We start from the raw sequence: 20,753 nt of genomic DNA, 5'->3' as shown, positions 1-20,753 counted from the left end.
ACTTGGTCTTATGAATTTACGTCGGTACACAAAATTTATAATAATATGCAAGTAGAAAAAATGTCACAGTGCCAACATTCGTCGTTGAAAGGTTTAAATAAATATTGTCTATCACTACAATTTACCCGTGAATTTACTCTATTTAGTGGGACTTTGAAAATCGGGTTATCTGCTCATCTCCACGCGGTACATACAATATAGCAAATTTACATTCAGCAGAACTAATTTCGTGTTGTTAGCTTTAATATGTTATACCTACTTTTGAATACAAATACAATGGTCGAGATCATTATTCGATTATATTAATATTTAATTGTAATTTACAATAACAGTCTATAATATTACAGTATAATAAAACTCTTGTTATGTGATTAATGCTTCTGGTATTTGAACAAAATATTAATTTAAATGGATACTAAAAAAAGAGTATTCGACTATTGAAAATATTGTTATTTAAAAAGTTTTACTGTTAAGATTCAAATATAAGTTATAAAATTTGGTACACACTTGGTAATTCAGGGGATCCTGAGGAGAATGCTGATAATGACATAAGCAATTGATGACTACGGGACAGACGCGGATCAGTAGAATACGAAACAATTGTAATAACATAAATAAATAATAATATACACAAATACATCAAATAACTACAACACAGACGTGCATAGGCGCATATAGGAGCGAACAAAATAACAATAATTGTGATATTTGTATTTTAATTTTGAATCAGTGAGTATAGTAATGATATTATAAAATAGAAATAGAATAATATTCGTATTACATATTAATATTTTGTAATAATTAGTTACAGCATCAGTATTCAAACAAAATATTATCTTCGCATAAAAATACTCGTTTTAACTAGAGTTATAAATAATATAGGCAATTGACCTTACAAAATTCGAAGAAACCTATATAAGTTTTAAATTTCAATCGGTTTCAAGAACGGTTTTTTAAGATTTTAGGTTTCAGTTACGGTTTATTATTAACCGGTGTTTGGGTTTCGGTTACGGTTACGGTGTTGAAACATGAAAAAACCACGGTTTTAACTATATAGTTAATAAACATTTCACTATTCTACGTATCTAATATCTATATATATATAATTTGTAAAAATTGTATACCTATATATTAAAAAGAAATGCTGTAACAAATGCAGTCAATGCAATAAGTTAAGGGCCTCGCTACTGCCGTCAATTTTAGCTGAAAGACCTAAAGTATTGACAAAATTAAAGTTCGTTAACGTTGTCCGATTTTGATTCTGTAAAAAAATTTGTACTCACCAGAAATTTGTCTATAGATCCTACGAAGCGCTTTGTAAAAACTAAATTTTATATTATAGTGAACTGTAATTGAAAACTTGAAAATATGAACTTTTTCGAATCATAATTAAAATTAAAATTAATATTAAAAACGGAAAATGTTTCGTACGATCTACAGACATTTTTCTGCTGAATTTAAATATTTTTTAAGAATCAAAATCAAATAACGTTAACTAACTTTAATTTTGTCAAAATAAATGTATGTTTTTGTAAAATTCGTGTAGTGAAATTTAAATGGTTATCGAGGTATTGACATGTGCATGCGCGTACGAGAGAGGATACCCGCATTTAATTTCACTCACACTAATATTATCATTTACAACTAACACATAGATCCCGGGCAGCTATGACAAGATTAGAAATAGCATAAATGTTGCCCCTTAAATAATGACCATAGCGAGGCCTTTTTCAGGAAAATGTTATAATAAAAAAAATAAACAATAAACATTTCATTACATTTAAATTTGAATGATATTATAATTAAACAAAATAAATAATTAATAAAATGTACTTGTTTTGAAACATTAGAGGTAGGCATAGTACTTGAACTACTCGGTGTGAAACTCACATTAGTGATAGGCAACGACAGAGGTGGCTTGATCATGCACTTTGTGGTTCACTGAAGACTGAACCACCAGAGAGTTTGGGGCGGGTGTCATTTTAATAGTAAGGTACTTAGTCTTGATAATCAGCGTCCGGTATAGCCGTATAGGTAATATAAAAATGGTAATTTGATGACCAACTCATTATTAGCAACAAATATAGATAAATCATTGAATCATATACATCAAGTCATTAACAAACAACTTATTAAGTTATAAACAGCGTTAGGACAAAAATATAGTCACATAAAGTATGAGACAATGTGACATTATTTTGTTATTCAAAAACCGCAATTAATTTTATACTAGAATTGTGTTATAATAATATCATTATTAGGTACTGAACTTCTTTCTAATGTGAAATTGGCTGAAATGTATTCAGTGGCAGATTTACGGGGGTCCAGGGTGTCTGGACCCTCTCCTCAGACACATATATATACTTGTAAAATGCATACACAGGGTCTGACCCAGTAGGTAGGTATATATTTATATATTTCAATTATAAGTATGTTGATTATCAAGAATCTACTAAAATAATAATAATAATAATAATATAGTATAATATAAAATATTGTACCATCGTATTTTTATAGTTTTGATAAAATCGTGACAAGTTGACGAAATAGCCGATATATCGGGCGTGGAACAAATGTCTCTCTGTGTTAGATTTGTTGATTTAAATAAACTTGTATTTTGAGAAGAGTTTTTACAATTTGTACCAGCACAATATGATACATCAGGAAAAGGTTTAGCAAATTTAATATTATAAAGTCTTAAGCAATTCAGTGTAAAGCTTAAATTCCTTCGTGAACAAGGTTATGACAGTGCTGCGTCTACGTCGGGAATCTATAATGGTGTTCAATCTCACATGCTCAGTTTCCTACTTTGCCCGTAACATATTATATAAAAGATCACTCAAAAGTTTAAATCTAGTCACAGAATAAATATACAAATCGTAATACCAGAAACTATCCTCGTTAAAATATTAGGTATAATAATATTATATCAATACACCCTACCTACCTAATAATAATGGTCTTTAGAAAAATTAACGCGCTCAAAATTCTTCTAATGCTGCGGGCCGACGAGAAAGATAAACATACTAGCTGGCTAGTAGATAATACACGTCGTCGCCTGGGAGATTTTCTCGGAGATCGGTCTCTGCGGTGGAATATTATTTTGTATTAAGCTCATTACTAATAATTCTCAATTCAATCCTAACGTACACGTAAATATTGTCTTAATTCAAAAAATAAAAGATGGCAACTAACTATATTATAACATCGACCGCGACGCGGTAAACGCCATAATGCTCGAAATCTTTGAAGACAACAAATTGTAGTCAACAAAATGGAAAGCACTTGAAGCTGACGAAAGCGACGAATACCTCGTGCGTCTAGTTACTCTTCTTCCGTCTGCCATTGATACGGGCGCAACTACTGTACAAGTGGCGACGATCAGACCCCGGAGTCGGAACCTGAAGGACAAAATCCGTTTCTTGGAGGTGCATATAGAAAAGAGTTCAACGAAAACGTCGAGGAGTCTGTCTCCTTGCACAGTGATGGATTGCCGGGCGGCGATGCGCTGTCATCTGCAGCAGAGTCGGAGCTTACTCCGATCCCAGAGACATCCCAGAGATATTATCATAGATTCACTTTCCTATCAGAAAAGATACTGTTGAAGAAAATCTAAGCATTTTTACTGTCCTAAAAGGTGATGACAGACACAAAAAAAAAACACACATCATTGTAAAATCAATACATTCATCGCTTTGTTCAGAATCTAAAATATATTTAAATTTCAGGCTAGACTAAACGGCTTGGCAATGATGTCAAATCGTAGGGATGAGTAATGCTTAACAGAGGATGCAGACGATGCAGTCTTGGCAGAACTGGGCAAAAATAAAAGAAGACTATTTTTATTTTGTAAATTTTTAATTTTAGGTCCATATACAACAAGTGTAGCATATAATATATAAACACAATATAAATTATAATATAATACATTTGAAATAATATTATTTTTGAAGACCCCCACAGAAAAGTATTGAAAATCAGCCACTGAATGTATTCACTTATTGACTTATACTGAATTCAACAACTGATGTGTCAAAGCTCGATCAATTTGCTTTTGTGTATTGTACAAATGATATGCTCATAAAAGCGCGAATAATTTGGTTGATAAAACTGTAATTTCAATTGGAAATGAGATGTACCAATAACTTATCTTGTAAAGTATGTGACAGATATAACTTAAATTGGAGGCATGATCTAATTCGACAAGCTATTATGATAGCGCATCTAATACTAATATGCGATGATTAGTAAAAGGATTACGCTCATTAATAAAAAAAATGAGCAGAAAAATGCAATACAATATGTATCATATGGTGTAACACACAATTTTTGAATTTAGAAGTAGTTGTTGATTGCTGTGAGGCAACATATGTAGAGTTTCAAAAACAATTATATAAAATTATAAAAATCAACATATTCAGCTAAAAAGGTTTTCTGCTACAATAGATGGATTTACAATGACGTCACGGTACTGTTCTTTATAAGTTATACAAACCATTTATAAATCAATCGTATGAATATAAAAAAAAAAATCGGCCACGAAGAAAATGACAAAAAAAAACAAACATATATCAAATATTTTCGCTTTAAGAAACTTAATTCATTTAAATTTTGTTCTTACAATGCATATGATGCTCAATATATTCTCATTGGGTATTATTCACAAAATCCTACCATTGATTTCATTCGAGCAATACGTATTTAATCAATGGCAACAAATTCAAGATTTACGAGCAATAGAAACTGAATGTGCATTATTATTTTATTCGCCCATTGCTGAAAACGTTCTTTCCCTAGATTAGGACTGCGCGATTATTTTTTTCCCCACAATAATCGAATATTAGTTAAATGTTCGAATATAATCGATTAATCGAATAATCTGAGAGTATTACGATTTTTAACCGAAATGACGAATAATCGAATAGTAATTGACGATTTATCGAATACTTGAATAATCGATTAATCGAATACTCGAATAATCGAATAATCGAACACTCGAATAATCATACTTATACCTTATACTACACAATATATTATAGTGTTCTAATAATAATATACTAATTTTAGTAATCAAATAAATAGTCTGGTTTAAACGATTTATTCATAAAAACATAAAATAAACTAATACAACAAATATGAACTGCCGTTTACCTTAAGGGTCAGTCTTAATCTTGAAGTTATATTAAAATAAAATAATATTTAAAACACTGGTTTAGCTATATAGTCCTTATTCATAGTTAAAAAAATAAGCTGGCTGGCATGTTCGTTTGTTAACGATGATCTATGATCAGTTAATATACATCCCCCTTTACTAAAAATACGTTCAGACGCTACGCTTGTAGCTTGAATGGTCACAACTTTTTTTGCTGAAACGAATATAATAGGGTAAGTTGTCTTGTTTATGTTCCACCAATCTAGTGGATCTTGTTCAACACCAATTTTTGGATTGTTAATGTATAAGTCCAATTCATTTTAGATTCTGAGCGAAGCGATGAATGTATTGATTTTACAATGATGTGTGTGTTTTTTTTTTATTTTTTTTTAATTTTTTAATTTTTGTGTCTGTCATCACCTTTTAGGACAGTAAAAGTGCTTGGATTTTCTTCAATAGTAACTTTTCTGATAGGAAAGTGAATCTAGTTGGCTCTCACAAGCGACGTGAAAAACAAAAGAAAAATTAAGGAAAAACGGGAATTTTTACGCAAAATCTGTTTTCGAGAAAATCGATTTTGGTTTTTGGTGTAACTCTAAAACAAATGACCGTAGGGACATGAAATTTTGACTGAATGTTTATATTAGCATTTTCTATACACCATTTAAAATTAATAATAATAGTGTTGTGATTTATTACGTTTTAAAAATTAGAAGGGAAAAGAGTATGAGTAAGTCTTAAATAGTCCAAGTTCCTTGTATGTGAACATGAAAATATTGTATAATTTAATTTACTAGTGTTTTACCTCTGGTTTCAGAACTTATATTTACTATCCAACTAATTCTGTTATATTTGTATTATACAATGGAGATCTTAAGACATGAAAGTCTATTAGTAAATCTCATTTTGTTCATTCTCATCCAAGTATTGTACAGTTTTATGATCACATCTATGTAGTAAGTAACTGTAAGACAAAGTTATACATTTGAATTCAAATATTAATACAGTGTTAGCAAATCATGCACCCAACAAGTGTTAATACATCTATCGTAGATATGTGCTTAGTTATACATGTTAATTGATCATCAATAAGTATTAATTGTTTGTGTATTATATATTATAATAAATCTTAGTATATTTATTTAATATAATTGCATTTCAATAGCTTAGTTTTTTTTTTTATTTTAAGTGAACTACTAGATAAAAATTAAGTTATTTATACCTATGTTTGTTATTGTATAAAGATTTAACTTACCTATTTCTTAATTCTTATTGATTAAGTTAAATGTAGATAATTTAACAGTTAATACTTAATATACATATTATAAATATTTTTTTAGATGTCATCTACTGGTGTTGAATATTATGATATTTTAAAAGAAACATGGCATGAAGTTAAGTTCAAAATAAGTATACTTGAGGATGTAAAACTTACAGTAGTTTCATACTTGATTTATTGTGTAAGTTTTGTTTTTAAATAGAACTTTTATAATGTTGAAATTAAAATAATATTAATGCAATACTTATAAATTATGATAAATTTTAATAAGTTTATCTTTATTTAACTTTTTTTAACATCAATAGTAAATACTTGCCTGTTAATTATGGAATTATGTTTTTATTTTAAGATTTCCAATTCGAAAGCTTTTTTTTCTAATCCAAAAACTGACTCTGCTCAAATAATCTGTTCTGTGAACACTGATACAACAATATATTCAACATGTTCATTTAATGACAAATTGTATGTAATTGGTGGCAAAATGAATAATTCTCATTATATTATTGTTGAAAAGTACAATTCACATACTAATACTTGGATTACAGTTTCTAGCATCGATAGTAACATAAGAAACCCTGGTAATATGGATATTTTTAACTACAATTATTTTTACAGTAAAATGGGGATTGAATACAGTCAAACAAAGTTCATACAGTGAAACTTCCATTTAACAAAATTTTATGTTTCTATGAAAATGTGCATAAGCATGCTCAGAATTTCTGGCAGGGTAGTTGTGTATAAGTACATAACACAAACTCATATTACATTTATATTCATATTCACACCTTAGTTATAATAACTAATTTGGATAGGATAACCTCATTTAACTAAATTTACCATAGTATAAAAGTATTTTATGATTGACTATCAATTATCATAATAATAATATTGAATATTGAGGGGGAAAGATCGCAGAGCAGTCAAGTGCCTACCATGACTACCCCATGCGCACACTTATGAAAATGTGTGTGTTAATATTATATTATTATAGATTTTTAGCTTAATAAACAACTTTGTTTTAGGTGTTGTTGAAATTAATGGACTAATATACCTAATGGGTGGTGACAATAGTAATTCAATTTCATATTGCAATCCAAGAAGCGGAGAGTGGAAACAAATGCTTGGAGTATCATTGAATTCTTCAAAACATACTAACACTCAAGCATTTATTATTGATGCAAAAGAAAGTATAGATCCAAAGAATATTTTAGAATATTATTCTAGTAACACTATTGCCTTACGTGCAAATAAATTTAAGAAAAAAAATAAATACCAGCCAAACTATAAAAAAAAAGTAATAAACTGTAAATGAAAAATCATTTTATAATAAAATATTATTTTATTTTATTTTTAAGTAATGTATTTTTTATTTAAATAGTTGTATTATGTTGTAAATGTATGTAAATTTGAAGATGATTATATTTTATTAGTACTTGCTTGTAACAATGATATCATATCTCTCTCATCAATGCCACGTCACCAAATTATAATTTATAGTCTAGTTTTCACTTGCTCCCCAGTAAATCCATTTCTTGACCAACTGGCATAGACCTAACTAATAACCTACTTGTTCGTAATTTGATTTTTAATAGATCAAAATACTTTAATTTATGTTCTGCTTTGAAAATTGGAATATGAAATTTAAAATGTATGTTTTCATTTTCCAAAAATGTTGTTTTATTACAACTTAAAATGAAAAGGAAATATTTTCAAAAACAATAGTGTTTTCTCAAATAAAAATTATCTATTATAACTAGAGTTAGGATGTTGATGACCTAAAAAACACACAAAAATGCCCTAAAAAAATGCAAAAAAGCCATAAAAAAAGTGCGAAAATGCCCTAAAAACTTCAAAAAATGACCGTAAAAATTATCTAAAATACTAATTAAGTAAGTGAAAAAACTTATTTATAAATAATAATTTTTATTAGAGATATGGGTATAAATAAATTTCAATATTAAAAATAAATTAAAAAGTAAAATATAAATAAAAAAAAATAATATTAAAAATATTTTTATTATTAGTGTTGGGATGTTGATGTTATAATAATATTCATATTGCATTGTTGCATTGTACAATTAATATGTGTCTGATGTTATCAAACAAAAGATGACGACGTCGATCAGTTAATAAATTTTTGTATGATGAAAAACTTCTTTCAACATCAACGGACGTTATGGGTGCATACTTGAAGTAGGTCATGTCATCAGTAGTTAAATCTTCTGGAATATCTTCTCCTCTTGCGCTTTTGCCATCTAGCATTTCAGAGATGTTAGTTACAATTTTAAATCCATTATTCTTTAAAATGACATTCTCCATTTTGGTTGCTATTGTTTGTCCGATTTTATTTGGAGCTTTTTGGATTAAAGACTCAATTTTTTTTATGCATTTAATTGACTCTGATAATAACATCCCAGACGTCTCTAACTGAGTTATTTCCGAAGGTATAAATCCAAAGTTAGATTTTAAATAAATTAAATTTGTTTCCAAACTTGGGTTTAACACTTGTTCTATTGCGTCTTTAATTGCGACTGAATCAATTTTGTCTAATTCCAGAATCACTTTTTTTATATCAGATAAATGCTCACAATAATAATTTGCTGCATTTATCCATGAATATTAGCTAATAATAATGTTTGACATAGTTCCAAATTAAATGACGATTTTTTTGATGTAATACTTGTATCAGTCAGCAATAATTGAGTTTTTGGTTTTTCGCTTTCTTTTTGTCGCTCAACTCCCCGAGTATGTTTTTCTCGACTTATGTGTTGTTCTACAGTACAGTAGTAGTACAGTACACTACAGTATAGTTTTGCTTTCGGCATGTTTAAAATCGTATAAAATTGAAAAATATCGGTTAAATGGTGACGGTGAATGCCGAAACACTACTGACAATAGTTCCTATAAGCACGTCAATCAATAGGTCTAATGTCTATGTCAATTTAATCTTGTTTATCGGATTTATTCCATACAATTTATAAATATAACACTCGATAAGCGTGTATGATCCACGTATGTCTGAAAGAGCACTCGTTTCATCAATATATAACACTCAAAGAGTAAATCTTATCGGAACGCGATAAAATGATATAAATTTTTACTAATAGTCCAAATCCAAAGTTAGATTTTAATAAATTAAATTTGTTTCCAAACTTGGATGTAACATTTGCCCTAAAATCTATAATTTGTGAAAAAATGCCCCAAATTGTATAAAAAGTACAAAAAATGCCCTAAAAGATGAAAAAATGACTTGAAAATGTTGAAAATTGACGTTAAAAAACAAAAAAAAATGCATTTATAGCTAAAAATGCAAAAAATGCAAAAAAATGCAAAATAAAATTAGAATATTCTGCATCAAGGGAGCATGAAACAAATTTTTAGCTAGGATAGCATTGTACAGAATAAAAGGAAAAAAATGCAAAAGTCATCAACATCCTAACTCTAATTATAACCTAACCTATTGTGTATACTACTGAGGCTTATAAAATCAAAAAATACTTGGCCAATTTTATAATTATAGTGAATCGACCTATTATGAAACTTGATGGTAAGAACATTATCTGTGTTCGTATGCTAGTTTTTTACGATAGTTCAGATTTTAGCAAGTTATGCATACTTAATATAGCGTAAATTAAAAATGATCATAACTCACTAAAAAACTGAATAATCGTAAAAAACTACGATCACTATAATTTTTAAACTAACGAAGCTATAAACATGATCTGCTGAGCGTAAATTTGTTATGTTTGTAAGACGGAGACAACAGATGCGGGTATCCTCTTAATAAGAACCTTTATATATTTTTATTTTTAGTAATAAAAAAAAATACCGAATCAAATTTTAAAAATAACAGTACCTAGTATGTAAAAAAATATTTTACAATAAAATATTATTTATTTATTTTATTTTTTATCTTATTTAAATAAAATTAACTTATTTTTTAAAAATAGTATTCATTTGTAGTGGTAAAATATTATTTATATTTAAATTATATAAATTCATTATAGGTATTACATTTCTACCTGCTTGTAATTTATAACAATTAACAACCCGTTGTCCCAGAACCCACAATTGTTTTTACTTGACTTTCATAAACAACTAAAAAGTTACTTTAAAACGTTACTTAATACTCATCTAATTTTTGAATGATACTCTAAAAAATAGTAAAAATATTACTGATGCGTTATGTTTATTATAACATTGTTTGAATGTTTGATGTAATGTATAGGTACCGTCGCACCGAATTCTTGTGTTAGGTATAAGTGGCTATAAAATTGATAACCGTATCTATATTATAATAAATATATTATGGTATCGACGTATCAATGAATACTAAGATAACACCGCAGCACTCAGCATAGAGAGCAAATTACACTAAACATAAAATTAAAAATATCCATATTACATTATATACCTATTCATTTTATCTATATTAGTTGTTAGTAAATCTCATTAAACATATTTTTAAGTCATAAAAAATTCACAATATAGGTAAATTGTAACCTAATTGTATAGATTCAAAATTAATTGTTATACAATATACATAAATACAAACAAGAAATACCTATATGAAATAAAGTATTTAATTTATCAAAAATGCCTATCTGTTGAATAATGATCTACATTCACATAATATTGTGGTTTGTATTTCAAAACTGGATGTCGAGAAATATATCTAACATAATCATATAATAAAATAAAAGCTACATAAAAAAAATACAGTTAATAGTATATTTTGTGTGGCTATTTAATCTAAATTAAAAAACGGAATTGCGTATTCAAAATCACAAAGTTTATCCTATCCCTTAGGCGACGAGTTGGGATTGGAAAATAAAAAAATTAAACCCACGGTGACAAGTATAATAGTAATATATATACACAACGTCACAGCTACAACACACCGTCCAATGTGGTCGGACGTCTATATAACAATTCGTCACAATCAAACCTTTTTTCCCCGAGAATAAAACAACCACGCAAATCTCCACATTTACAACATTTCTCATTCCATCAGTTTCACCGTTGCAAGACGACAATGTCACTGCAGCGGTACGCTTTTTGCGTAGTATTACTCAGCAGAGCGTCGCAGTTTTTTGCTGTTGATGAAGAATTGAATACCGTCCGAGATCTGGAAAACAAAATACTGGATTTAGTAGAATCGACGATACGGTATTATTTAAGACCAGACGTTGATAATGATAATGTGGACTTAAATTTAATGCTTGGGGTATCCATAATGCAAGGTAAGGGATATTTATTTTGTTTTCGTTTAATGTATAATAATGTAATGATGGCTGTTGTAGTGTAAATGACTGTGAATGAAAGTGCTTTCATTGAGTGGTGACCCTTGGGGGACGAAGTCCCTTATTTTTGTAGGAAATATTTATGCTTACCCATTGGCCATTGTCATCAAGTCCAAATCAATAAAATATTTCAATATTCGGGTACGCACATATTTTTTACACTTTTCCATCCCCTTCTATTTTTTTTTCCAATTCAAACATTGAGTATAACATAATATTAATAATATTATTGACATATTGTGCATAATCTAGGTAAGTATCTATATAATAAATATTAATTTACCATTATTTACCTATGTAGTATATATTATCTACAAATAATTAAAGCATGGTAGGAGATACCAAATACGAGATAATTTAGTACCTACCTATATGTCCTATAGATTATAGGTTCCTTTGTATTTAATTGTTATTTAACACGTATAGGTTAGGTACCTTTATTATTATTTTATTACTCTTAAGTCTTAGGTTGTATAGGTAGGTGTACATATTTCGTTGAGTGTTATATATTAAAAATTAACCAATATAGAATATTACTCAGATTTTTAATTAGCCTTAGATCAGTCAATAAATATTATGTTATACATGTTATATGTCATAATATGTTCATGTTTAAAGTATTATATAAGGAATTGTAATTTAAAGATCAATTATTTACACATTATGTTGTACAAACAATTATATGTATATTTTTCTTATTCATATTAGGTATTATTATCATTATCTAGCTATTGTTTTTTTTTAAAATCTATTTTGTAAATAAAGCTTTAAAAGTTCTAACTAAAAAGGTTTTTAGCCTAACTTAATAACTAGAAATAAATTTGAATATACCTACATTATGTCCTAACACATAATAGGCATATATAATTTCATGTTTGGGAGAGATTTACCACTTATATTTTAGATATTTTGCAGTATGGAAAAATGTAAAGTTTGTTCCAGTGTTCTCTTCGTTGTGGCCTGTGGGCTTGGTGTAATGAAGTGGGTTGCTTAGGATTTTACGGGCTTAGGTGTATTTGGGGTAGTTGATCACTTGGACGTAGCCAGTTTCCGACAAAAGTATACCTTTTCCTTTTCCACCGATTCACTTTTCCGCGATATTTTATAACTTTTAAAATCATAATTGTAGTTCATGTATAAACATATGTAGGTACTGTATACCTGTGTATTGAAAATATTAGATATAGGTAATTGTTATTTCCAGCATTATTTTATCATTAAACAGCTGGCTGAAAAATAATTAACATATTTTCGAAAAAATATTAAACTTTTTTACGAATTTTGTTGATATTTGAACTTATATCGGTGACCTTGTAAAAACAAAGACTACTCCCTACCAATATTTATTTAATATGGTAAGAACATATGTTGCAACTACTGAGGAACGTTGTCAAAACATATAAAACAAAAAAGTTATCGTACATAAATAGAAAAAAAATTGTCCATTTAATTTAATAGTTTATATTTTATCTACCTATTTATCTATATAATTAACAATTTGTCCACCCTTCTAATAGCTACAATAATTCAATATTATTTAAATACTATTACAGTATTATACTATTACCTATATCCTATAGGTTATAAGTTTTTTTCAAATGATGGTAACTGGAAAAAAAATTCAATAAATTATGTTTTAGCGGAAAAGGGAAAGGTATACCTACTTTTGGGCTTTGGCGGAAACGGTTAACTCCTAATTCCTATAATATTATGCTCTAGTGAATCTAATTTGAGTATTTCGTTGCAATCTTCACATATACTTGTGCTGGTTGAGCCTGGTTCTTTGCTGATAACTGATAAGGTAAGAGATGTGGCTATATTAAATACTAAAATATTACACTAATTATGAGTTATATGTATAAAGATATGTCCACTAGGACTAGAGTATAATCATGACACTGTAAACAAAACTATATACATTCCAAAAAGATATTTTGAAGGTTTATGATAAAATATGTTTTTTTTAATAACTCGATAGTGACAGTAAAAGAATTATTGTGAATGTATAGCGGATAGCGAACATACATTTTTAATTTTTTAGGGCCACCATCTAATCTGCAGTGTCATGACCAGGGCTTGTCCAGTCTGCTCTTGATTATTCAATTATTGTAATTACATATTTGTATTGTTAACATGTATAACAACTATATTCTATAGATTTGGAAATCATGTTTATTTCAAATATTTAATCTGTGTATATTTTTTGTACCTATTAATCTACAGGTCAATTTATGTCGTGCACTGAAAATTCTAGAATAAATTATAATACTCGTTTCTACAAGATGTATAAATTGAATACAATGATTAGAAATCTTTACGTGAAATTTTATAAAAACAATTTAATGGATTCAAGTAAGCCAAATATATTTTTATAGAATAATATTTTAAGTACAATAATATCATGTAGGTACATTATTTATTGTTTTTTTTTAAATTTATTTTTATTTAATTTAATTTCATATATATATGAATGTACGTTGATACGTGTGATAATGTATTAAATTATTCACTTTTCGGCCAAAATATACTTTTCATCTATAGGAATTGGCCAAATCCGTTTACCGTCTCTCAGTAATATTACATATGCCTATCTATTTTCCACTAAAAGTTAAAACAAAACTTTTAATGTTCAGTTTTTTGTAATCTATTATGTTAATGGTTTAGTACTGCACACCATATTATATAAATTTACTTTTTCCAAATCATTGGTGGATAGTTTTTAAGTCTTAACTATATAACAGTGTTAGTGTAAATGTGTCTAATGTATTGCAATAATAGCATTAATAGGTAATAAAATAAATTGATTTTCAGTGAGTACGATTCTCGATCATAAGCTCTGGATTTCTCCCCAAACATTAAAACACAAATCAAATATTACATTGCCCGCTAAAATTTGGTTCGATGAGGATATTTTAGCCAACAGTGATGCATATTTTTGCAATATTTCGGATAAATGCATTGGCCAAGTGATTTCTTCATGCCGTGTAACGTATGAATGCTTTCAACTAGAATTTCAAAAACAATTTCTCGGTTACGCGCTTACACACCAAGTGTTGTACATTCATCTTTTAAAGAGAGTGAGTGTAACATATATTTTATTCGATCATGTTTAAATTATCTAAGACTGACGTTATCATATTAACATATTATAGTGTTAATATTATATTGTATTGTTTCCGTCAGATGAAATGTAACAATCTGAAACATCGAAATGTATTAAAAGAAAAAATTCAGCATAAATGCAGTACAATTTTTGAAGAAGCTCGAAATATGGCCAAAGATTTTGAAATACTGGACAGATACAAAGATTTATTTATTGAACAAAGTAAGATACTTGACTGACAACTGTTAACATTAAAATTTAAAGCCGAATTTACAGCTACATCGTGTGTTGTATCTTGTCGATCAAATCACATTGTGATTGGACATTACTTTTTTAATATCATGTAATAACGAAGTTTCAACCAAGTATACCAATAATTAATAGAATTTTTAGAGCCGTTTTTTTATATTCACCTATTTGGAGTTTTTTACACAGAGTTTGGCAGAGTGTTTTTGTTGACATCTTTTTTCTTTGTTTTTTAAAATCTTTTATAAAATAAGTTTATAATATATTTATAAATGGTTGCCGTTGGTTACAGATTATAATACATAGTAATAATAGAAATTGGTAGTTTTTTTTTTTATTGGTTGCCATTTATCAAACAGTGCATTGTATTGCGGGCTGCGGGGAATATTATCTAATAAAATGATAAAAATAATATGCTGAGTACAATAATTTCTAGTTAAATTGGCTATAACTTTGTTAATATTGTTCAAAATGATTTTAAAAATACAACATGCACTTATACGTAAAATATCCAATTAGATGATAGAATTTCAAAATTAATTTTTAATACTTATAAAGTAAGAATGGTTTAATTAGTTTTAGTTACGGGTTTCATAAATTTATTGATATTTTATAATTTTAAATTTACCAACATTATGATTTTACAAACATTGTAAAAAGTAGGTAGATATTATAATTTAAGGTATCTACCTACTATGATTTATGTTTTTAAATTGTTCTTATGTAGTTGCAGTTTGTGGAATGCAAAACATGGTGGATTTCTTTCAGCCGGAATGGTTTTCAATTATTGTGTCTTCAATAAAACACAATAAGTGTATTCAACACGAAAATAACAAATTGTAAATATATTAGATTTTAAATGTTTAGCCGTTTAGGCTCCAAAACTTATAACCGAATGATAAACGCGTATTAGCTTTGGATTTTTTTTTATTCGTTGCAAAGTGAAAAATGTAGGTATAACTTAATAGTTACCATAATTACCATAATTGGTAATGTTTTTTTTTTTTTATTCTTTCTGTATAAAATGTAGTACAATACTAACTGAAAATACCTGTCCAAAATAAGAAATAGTAAATACCTACTGTTAGTCAACATATCTTTAAAGAATTTAAAGTTAGAATATAATTTAAATTTTAGATTTTATGTAAGAATGTATACTGTATAGGAACTAGGAAGCTATAATCTATTGGTTTTACAACGATGTGTGTGTTTTTTTAACGTCTTTTATCACCTTTAGTACTTTTTTGAGAGGCAGGAAAAATCAAATTTTTCGAGTAGGTAATTTTCAAAATAATTTTGAAAAACAGGAATTTTTAAGCAAAATGAGTTTTAGATAAAACGAATTAGTTTTTTGTGGTAATTCATAAATTAAACAAATGTAAAGACTTAAATTTATATTAGCGTTTTCTATTAACGTTTGAAATTGTCAATTTTTTTCTATTTTTGCATGATAATATTTTTGTTTGTAAGTTAAACGCTATAAAATGAAAATTAATAGATGAAACTTATAGACAAATAATTCACTATAATTTCAATACAAGGTTTAGATTGAACCACGTTTGTATTTAGAATCTACTACGGAAATACGTGTTTAATTAATAAATAATATTATACAAATTAATAATAATTAAGTGGTTGGGTTCAACACATGTGGATACGACGTGTTCTTAAATCAGAAATCCTGAAATATTTTATGTATACTTTATTGATAGGTAGGTACAGTGGCGTGCTGAACAGCTATTTTTTGAGGCAATTGCCTCAGAGAAAATACGGGTGGGTGGGTGGGTCGTGGGTGAGTTACTAGGTGTGCAACTGGGCACTAGTTTGATCATATATTTTAAATATCATATAAATGTATACAGTTTGTTAAAGTATCAATTGAGTACGGTCAAATTGTATAGTTTTCCTCTGGTCTGAAAAATGTTCTGCACGCCACTGGGTAGGTACTTACATAATATTTGTTCATTAATGTTTCAGGTCTTGTGATTCACATTTGACAGGAGTATCATTGGCAGCGTTGGGAGTGTACTGGAAGTTTCTATGTTACAAAGTCAACAAATATGGAGCATATTGATTTTCAAAATACTATAATTATATAATATTGGATATTATGCATTTACCATTTCATTTTGGTCATTAGGAGGATACAATATGGAAGATTTACAATACAAAAATATTTACACAATTTCGTTATTACACAATAATTATTATATATATAATATATGTATCTATACCAATATATAAAATTATAGCGTTTGTTTGTATGTTTGGGATAAACTCCGAAACTACTGGGTTATATTTATATAAATTAATGTCTGTGTGTAGATTAGATCTCTTTGAAGAAAATAGACAAATTTAAAAAGGGTAAATTAATTTTTTTATATTGATCAGATTTTAGTACGGTTATAGGTTAGGTTAGGATTTTTTATTAATTGATTATATTAATCCACCGTAAGTGGAATTAAGTAAAAACGACAAACTTGGTATAACTTTGATACTTTAGAGTTAAATCTATACAGTTACGTATAAACAGCACGGGGTCCTCAATCTACCGCAGATTGATTGCCTACCTGATAATATACTGCTGCGAATCAGAATTTTTATTCCAGGCAACAGAAAAGTTAAGATAAATTTTGAACACCATACACCGAATATTAAATAACGAATTAAACAAAGTTTGAGTCATATAATATAGAGTTGGTACATTTAACGGGCAACGAAGTGCACGGGATCAGCTAGTATAATATATAATATAATACAAATATTACAACGCACATTTTTTCCAATTAATCAGTTTGCGATATAATATAATTATAATAATATACCCACGCATTATATAATATTTTTTATTGAAAATAATCTTATAGTCAAAATAAATCGTTAAATTACTTTACAAATGTCAATTTCTTTTTACGTTGATATATACATACTACAAAAAAAATGTATTTAAATAATTATAATATTTTAAAATGTAGTCGTACTATTTAAAATATAACATATTTCATAGTCAATAATAGTCAAATTTCATAGATGTTTTATAATAATAATAATAAAATATTCATACTTGCAAGTTACTGCCTGTCATCGTCATGGAGTTAAAATTGATGATAGTAATAAATTAAATTGATATACCTTGGTATCTGTTTCCAAGTTGGCTTAAATGTAATAGTTGAGATTCCGTATTCTTATACGATTTGAATATTCGTGGAAGGCTTTTATATTTTTGATCCAAATATCGTATACATAATGATAACTATTTAGAACAAGGTATACATCATCACTCATCAGTATTCAGTTGTCTCATCAACCAATACTGAGAAACATTTGGATTTGTTTATTTTTTCAACTATTAGTTTTTGTATAATTTTTCCGCAAATGTCAATAAAATTATTCTGAATCAGAGCCCAGAGGACATGAATAAGATAAGACTTATCCAGTTTTTTTATTTTCCAAATGATCAATTAATTATTTATCACCACATGAAACACACATTCGCAATAAAGCACGCAAATTGCCATCATTGTGTTGGACATTTTCTAATATAAGTTATCCGCAATCATTAGTGCCACGAAAAGATATTTCTTGTCGGCCAACTCGGCCACATAAGATTATATTATGGTTTCAATATTATCGGTATTATTGTAATATTGTATTAATCTTTTATGATTTAAACTTATTTGTGCTACGTATTGAGTCTAATTTTTGTGCAATATTTTGATGGTTTTTTGAATTTATAGCTATAACATTGTCACCTCGTAAGACATTGGTTTTATAGAAATCTCTTTTAGAATGTTCTATGACGATCTGTGACGATCACAATAGTAGCTTATCTTACCAATTAATCGTAATCTTTATTATGACGTTAAAGTATATTTATAAAAAGTTGAATAAAAAAATGTCTTATTTTGTTGTAGTTGTTAATGCCCTCTCTCCCATATTGATTTTTGGTAGCGCTCCGGCTGCTGCCCCTGATTATTAATATAATATTACTATAACTATAAAATATTTTAATTTTGATTATCATGATAATATAATGCCATTAATATATTATACATAAATGATATAGTATTACAAAAATACAAAATAAATATTTGAACAACTGAAAATTGAAAAGATAAACTAATTTTTCAAGACAAATAATATAAATAGTATGATGACTAATCATTCGTGACACGTGTCACACTACTATTATTTTATTCTTATCTTATGCTGTATGTGTTAAATATGCCTTTATGATGACACTTGTAAATATTATAATAGGTTGTAGAGAATTCTGATAGTTTATCTCTATCATAATATAGTTTAAACAATTCCTTTATATTTTCAGTTTACGTCAGCGTCACTAGGAACATTGGTAATACAAATGGGTACGTATCAGTGGCGTATTTACGGAGGGTATAAATCCCCCCCCCCATAAGATGGATGCATAGACTTTGCAACATTTTTCGGAGTCCTAACTTAAGCCGCGTCCACACTAGTTGTGCGTCACGTAAGATTTGGTGTGCGGCACGCACGCTATCCGTTGGCGCAAATTTTTAAACAATGTAATTTTGCTCAAGTGTGGACCCACCTTAAGGCCTTTAGCTTTCAAAGCGCGGCCACTGAATAAAATCATATGCCCCCCCCCCCTTATGACAAAAACCTAAATACGCCACTTGTATGTATATACAGTATACACTCGTGTTACATATTGTGCATGAGCTTAAATCTACAATATTCTACATTTCTACACTATTTAAATTGTTTTAATCTATAATATATCTGTGATTATAGCACATGGCAAAAATACAAAATAGATAGGTAGTTGATTACTAATAGCCATTAGCCATAACTAAGATAGTCTATTTATATTTTATATCTAGTCCGTGGGCGGTGGCCAGTAGGTTTAGCACTTTGACGACAAAGCGTCTCAGGCATGATTATATAACAATATTGTTATATCTTGGTCTCGGGCATATTATACAGTGAAAACTCTTTATAACGAATCTGAAGGGACCAAGAGATTTCTTTCGTTATAGAGAGTTTTCGTAATAGAAAGGGTTTAAAAAAAAACAAAATTTTAATTATTTATGTATAAAGGTATGTACCTATGTAATATTATATATCAAACACATCATTATGTTTACATTATTTTATATATATTTACGTATTATATTAAATTATTATTATTATTATACATACTTATTAAATATAATTTAATTTTTATACTATACATATTTATACTTTATTTAAAATAGTCTGTCATCTTAGTTTGGACTTTTTTATTTTGCCAATACTGTTTTTGTATTTTTCTATGAATTTCTCCCATGTTTTGGGATAACTTTGGATCATCTTCATGAAACAATAAGTACTTTTCTAATAATTTAGCCGCATCAAGTGCTTGTTGAATACTTGGTATTACGACTTCGTCAGGTTGTGCTAAATATCGATAATAACGATATTAAAAGTAGATAATGAAAGAATGTAATTCCGGAAATGTCGGCATTATTGCCGATTATTTTTATAGTTTATATATGTAATAGATACGATAACACGTAAATTGTATTAGGAAACATAAAATATTGTTTCGTTATTGTGAGTGACTAATACGTTATAGAGAATGAATTGTCTAATGGGTTATATAGCAAACCAACCATTATTATGTAATGTTTACGTTATATAGAGTTTTTC

The 20,753-nt window shown here is 28.0% G+C and overlaps 1 protein-coding gene across 1 annotated transcript; it reads left to right on the top strand.

Annotated features, from left to right (window-relative positions):
* Positions 1-11,451: 11,451 nt before the first annotated feature.
* LOC132937877 (UPF0764 protein C16orf89 homolog) lies at positions 11,452-17,232 on the top strand. Its single transcript, XM_061004461.1, has 6 exons — positions 11,452-11,674; positions 13,958-14,086; positions 14,546-14,811; positions 14,918-15,059; positions 15,811-15,922; positions 17,061-17,232. Exons 1-6 carry the CDS (start codon positions 11,467-11,469, stop codon positions 17,155-17,157), a joined length of 954 nt encoding a protein of 317 aa, XP_060860444.1. The 5' UTR covers positions 11,452-11,466; the 3' UTR covers positions 17,158-17,232.
* The last annotated feature ends 3,521 nt before the right edge of the window (positions 17,233-20,753 follow it).

This window comes from Metopolophium dirhodum, chromosome 2 (genome assembly GCF_019925205.1).
Source record: "Metopolophium dirhodum isolate CAU chromosome 2, ASM1992520v1, whole genome shotgun sequence".
Taxonomy (NCBI): Eukaryota; Metazoa; Arthropoda; class Insecta; order Hemiptera; family Aphididae; genus Metopolophium; species Metopolophium dirhodum.
The sequence above is the reverse complement of the archived record's forward strand: the minus strand, read 5'-3'. Positions and strand labels throughout refer to the sequence as shown.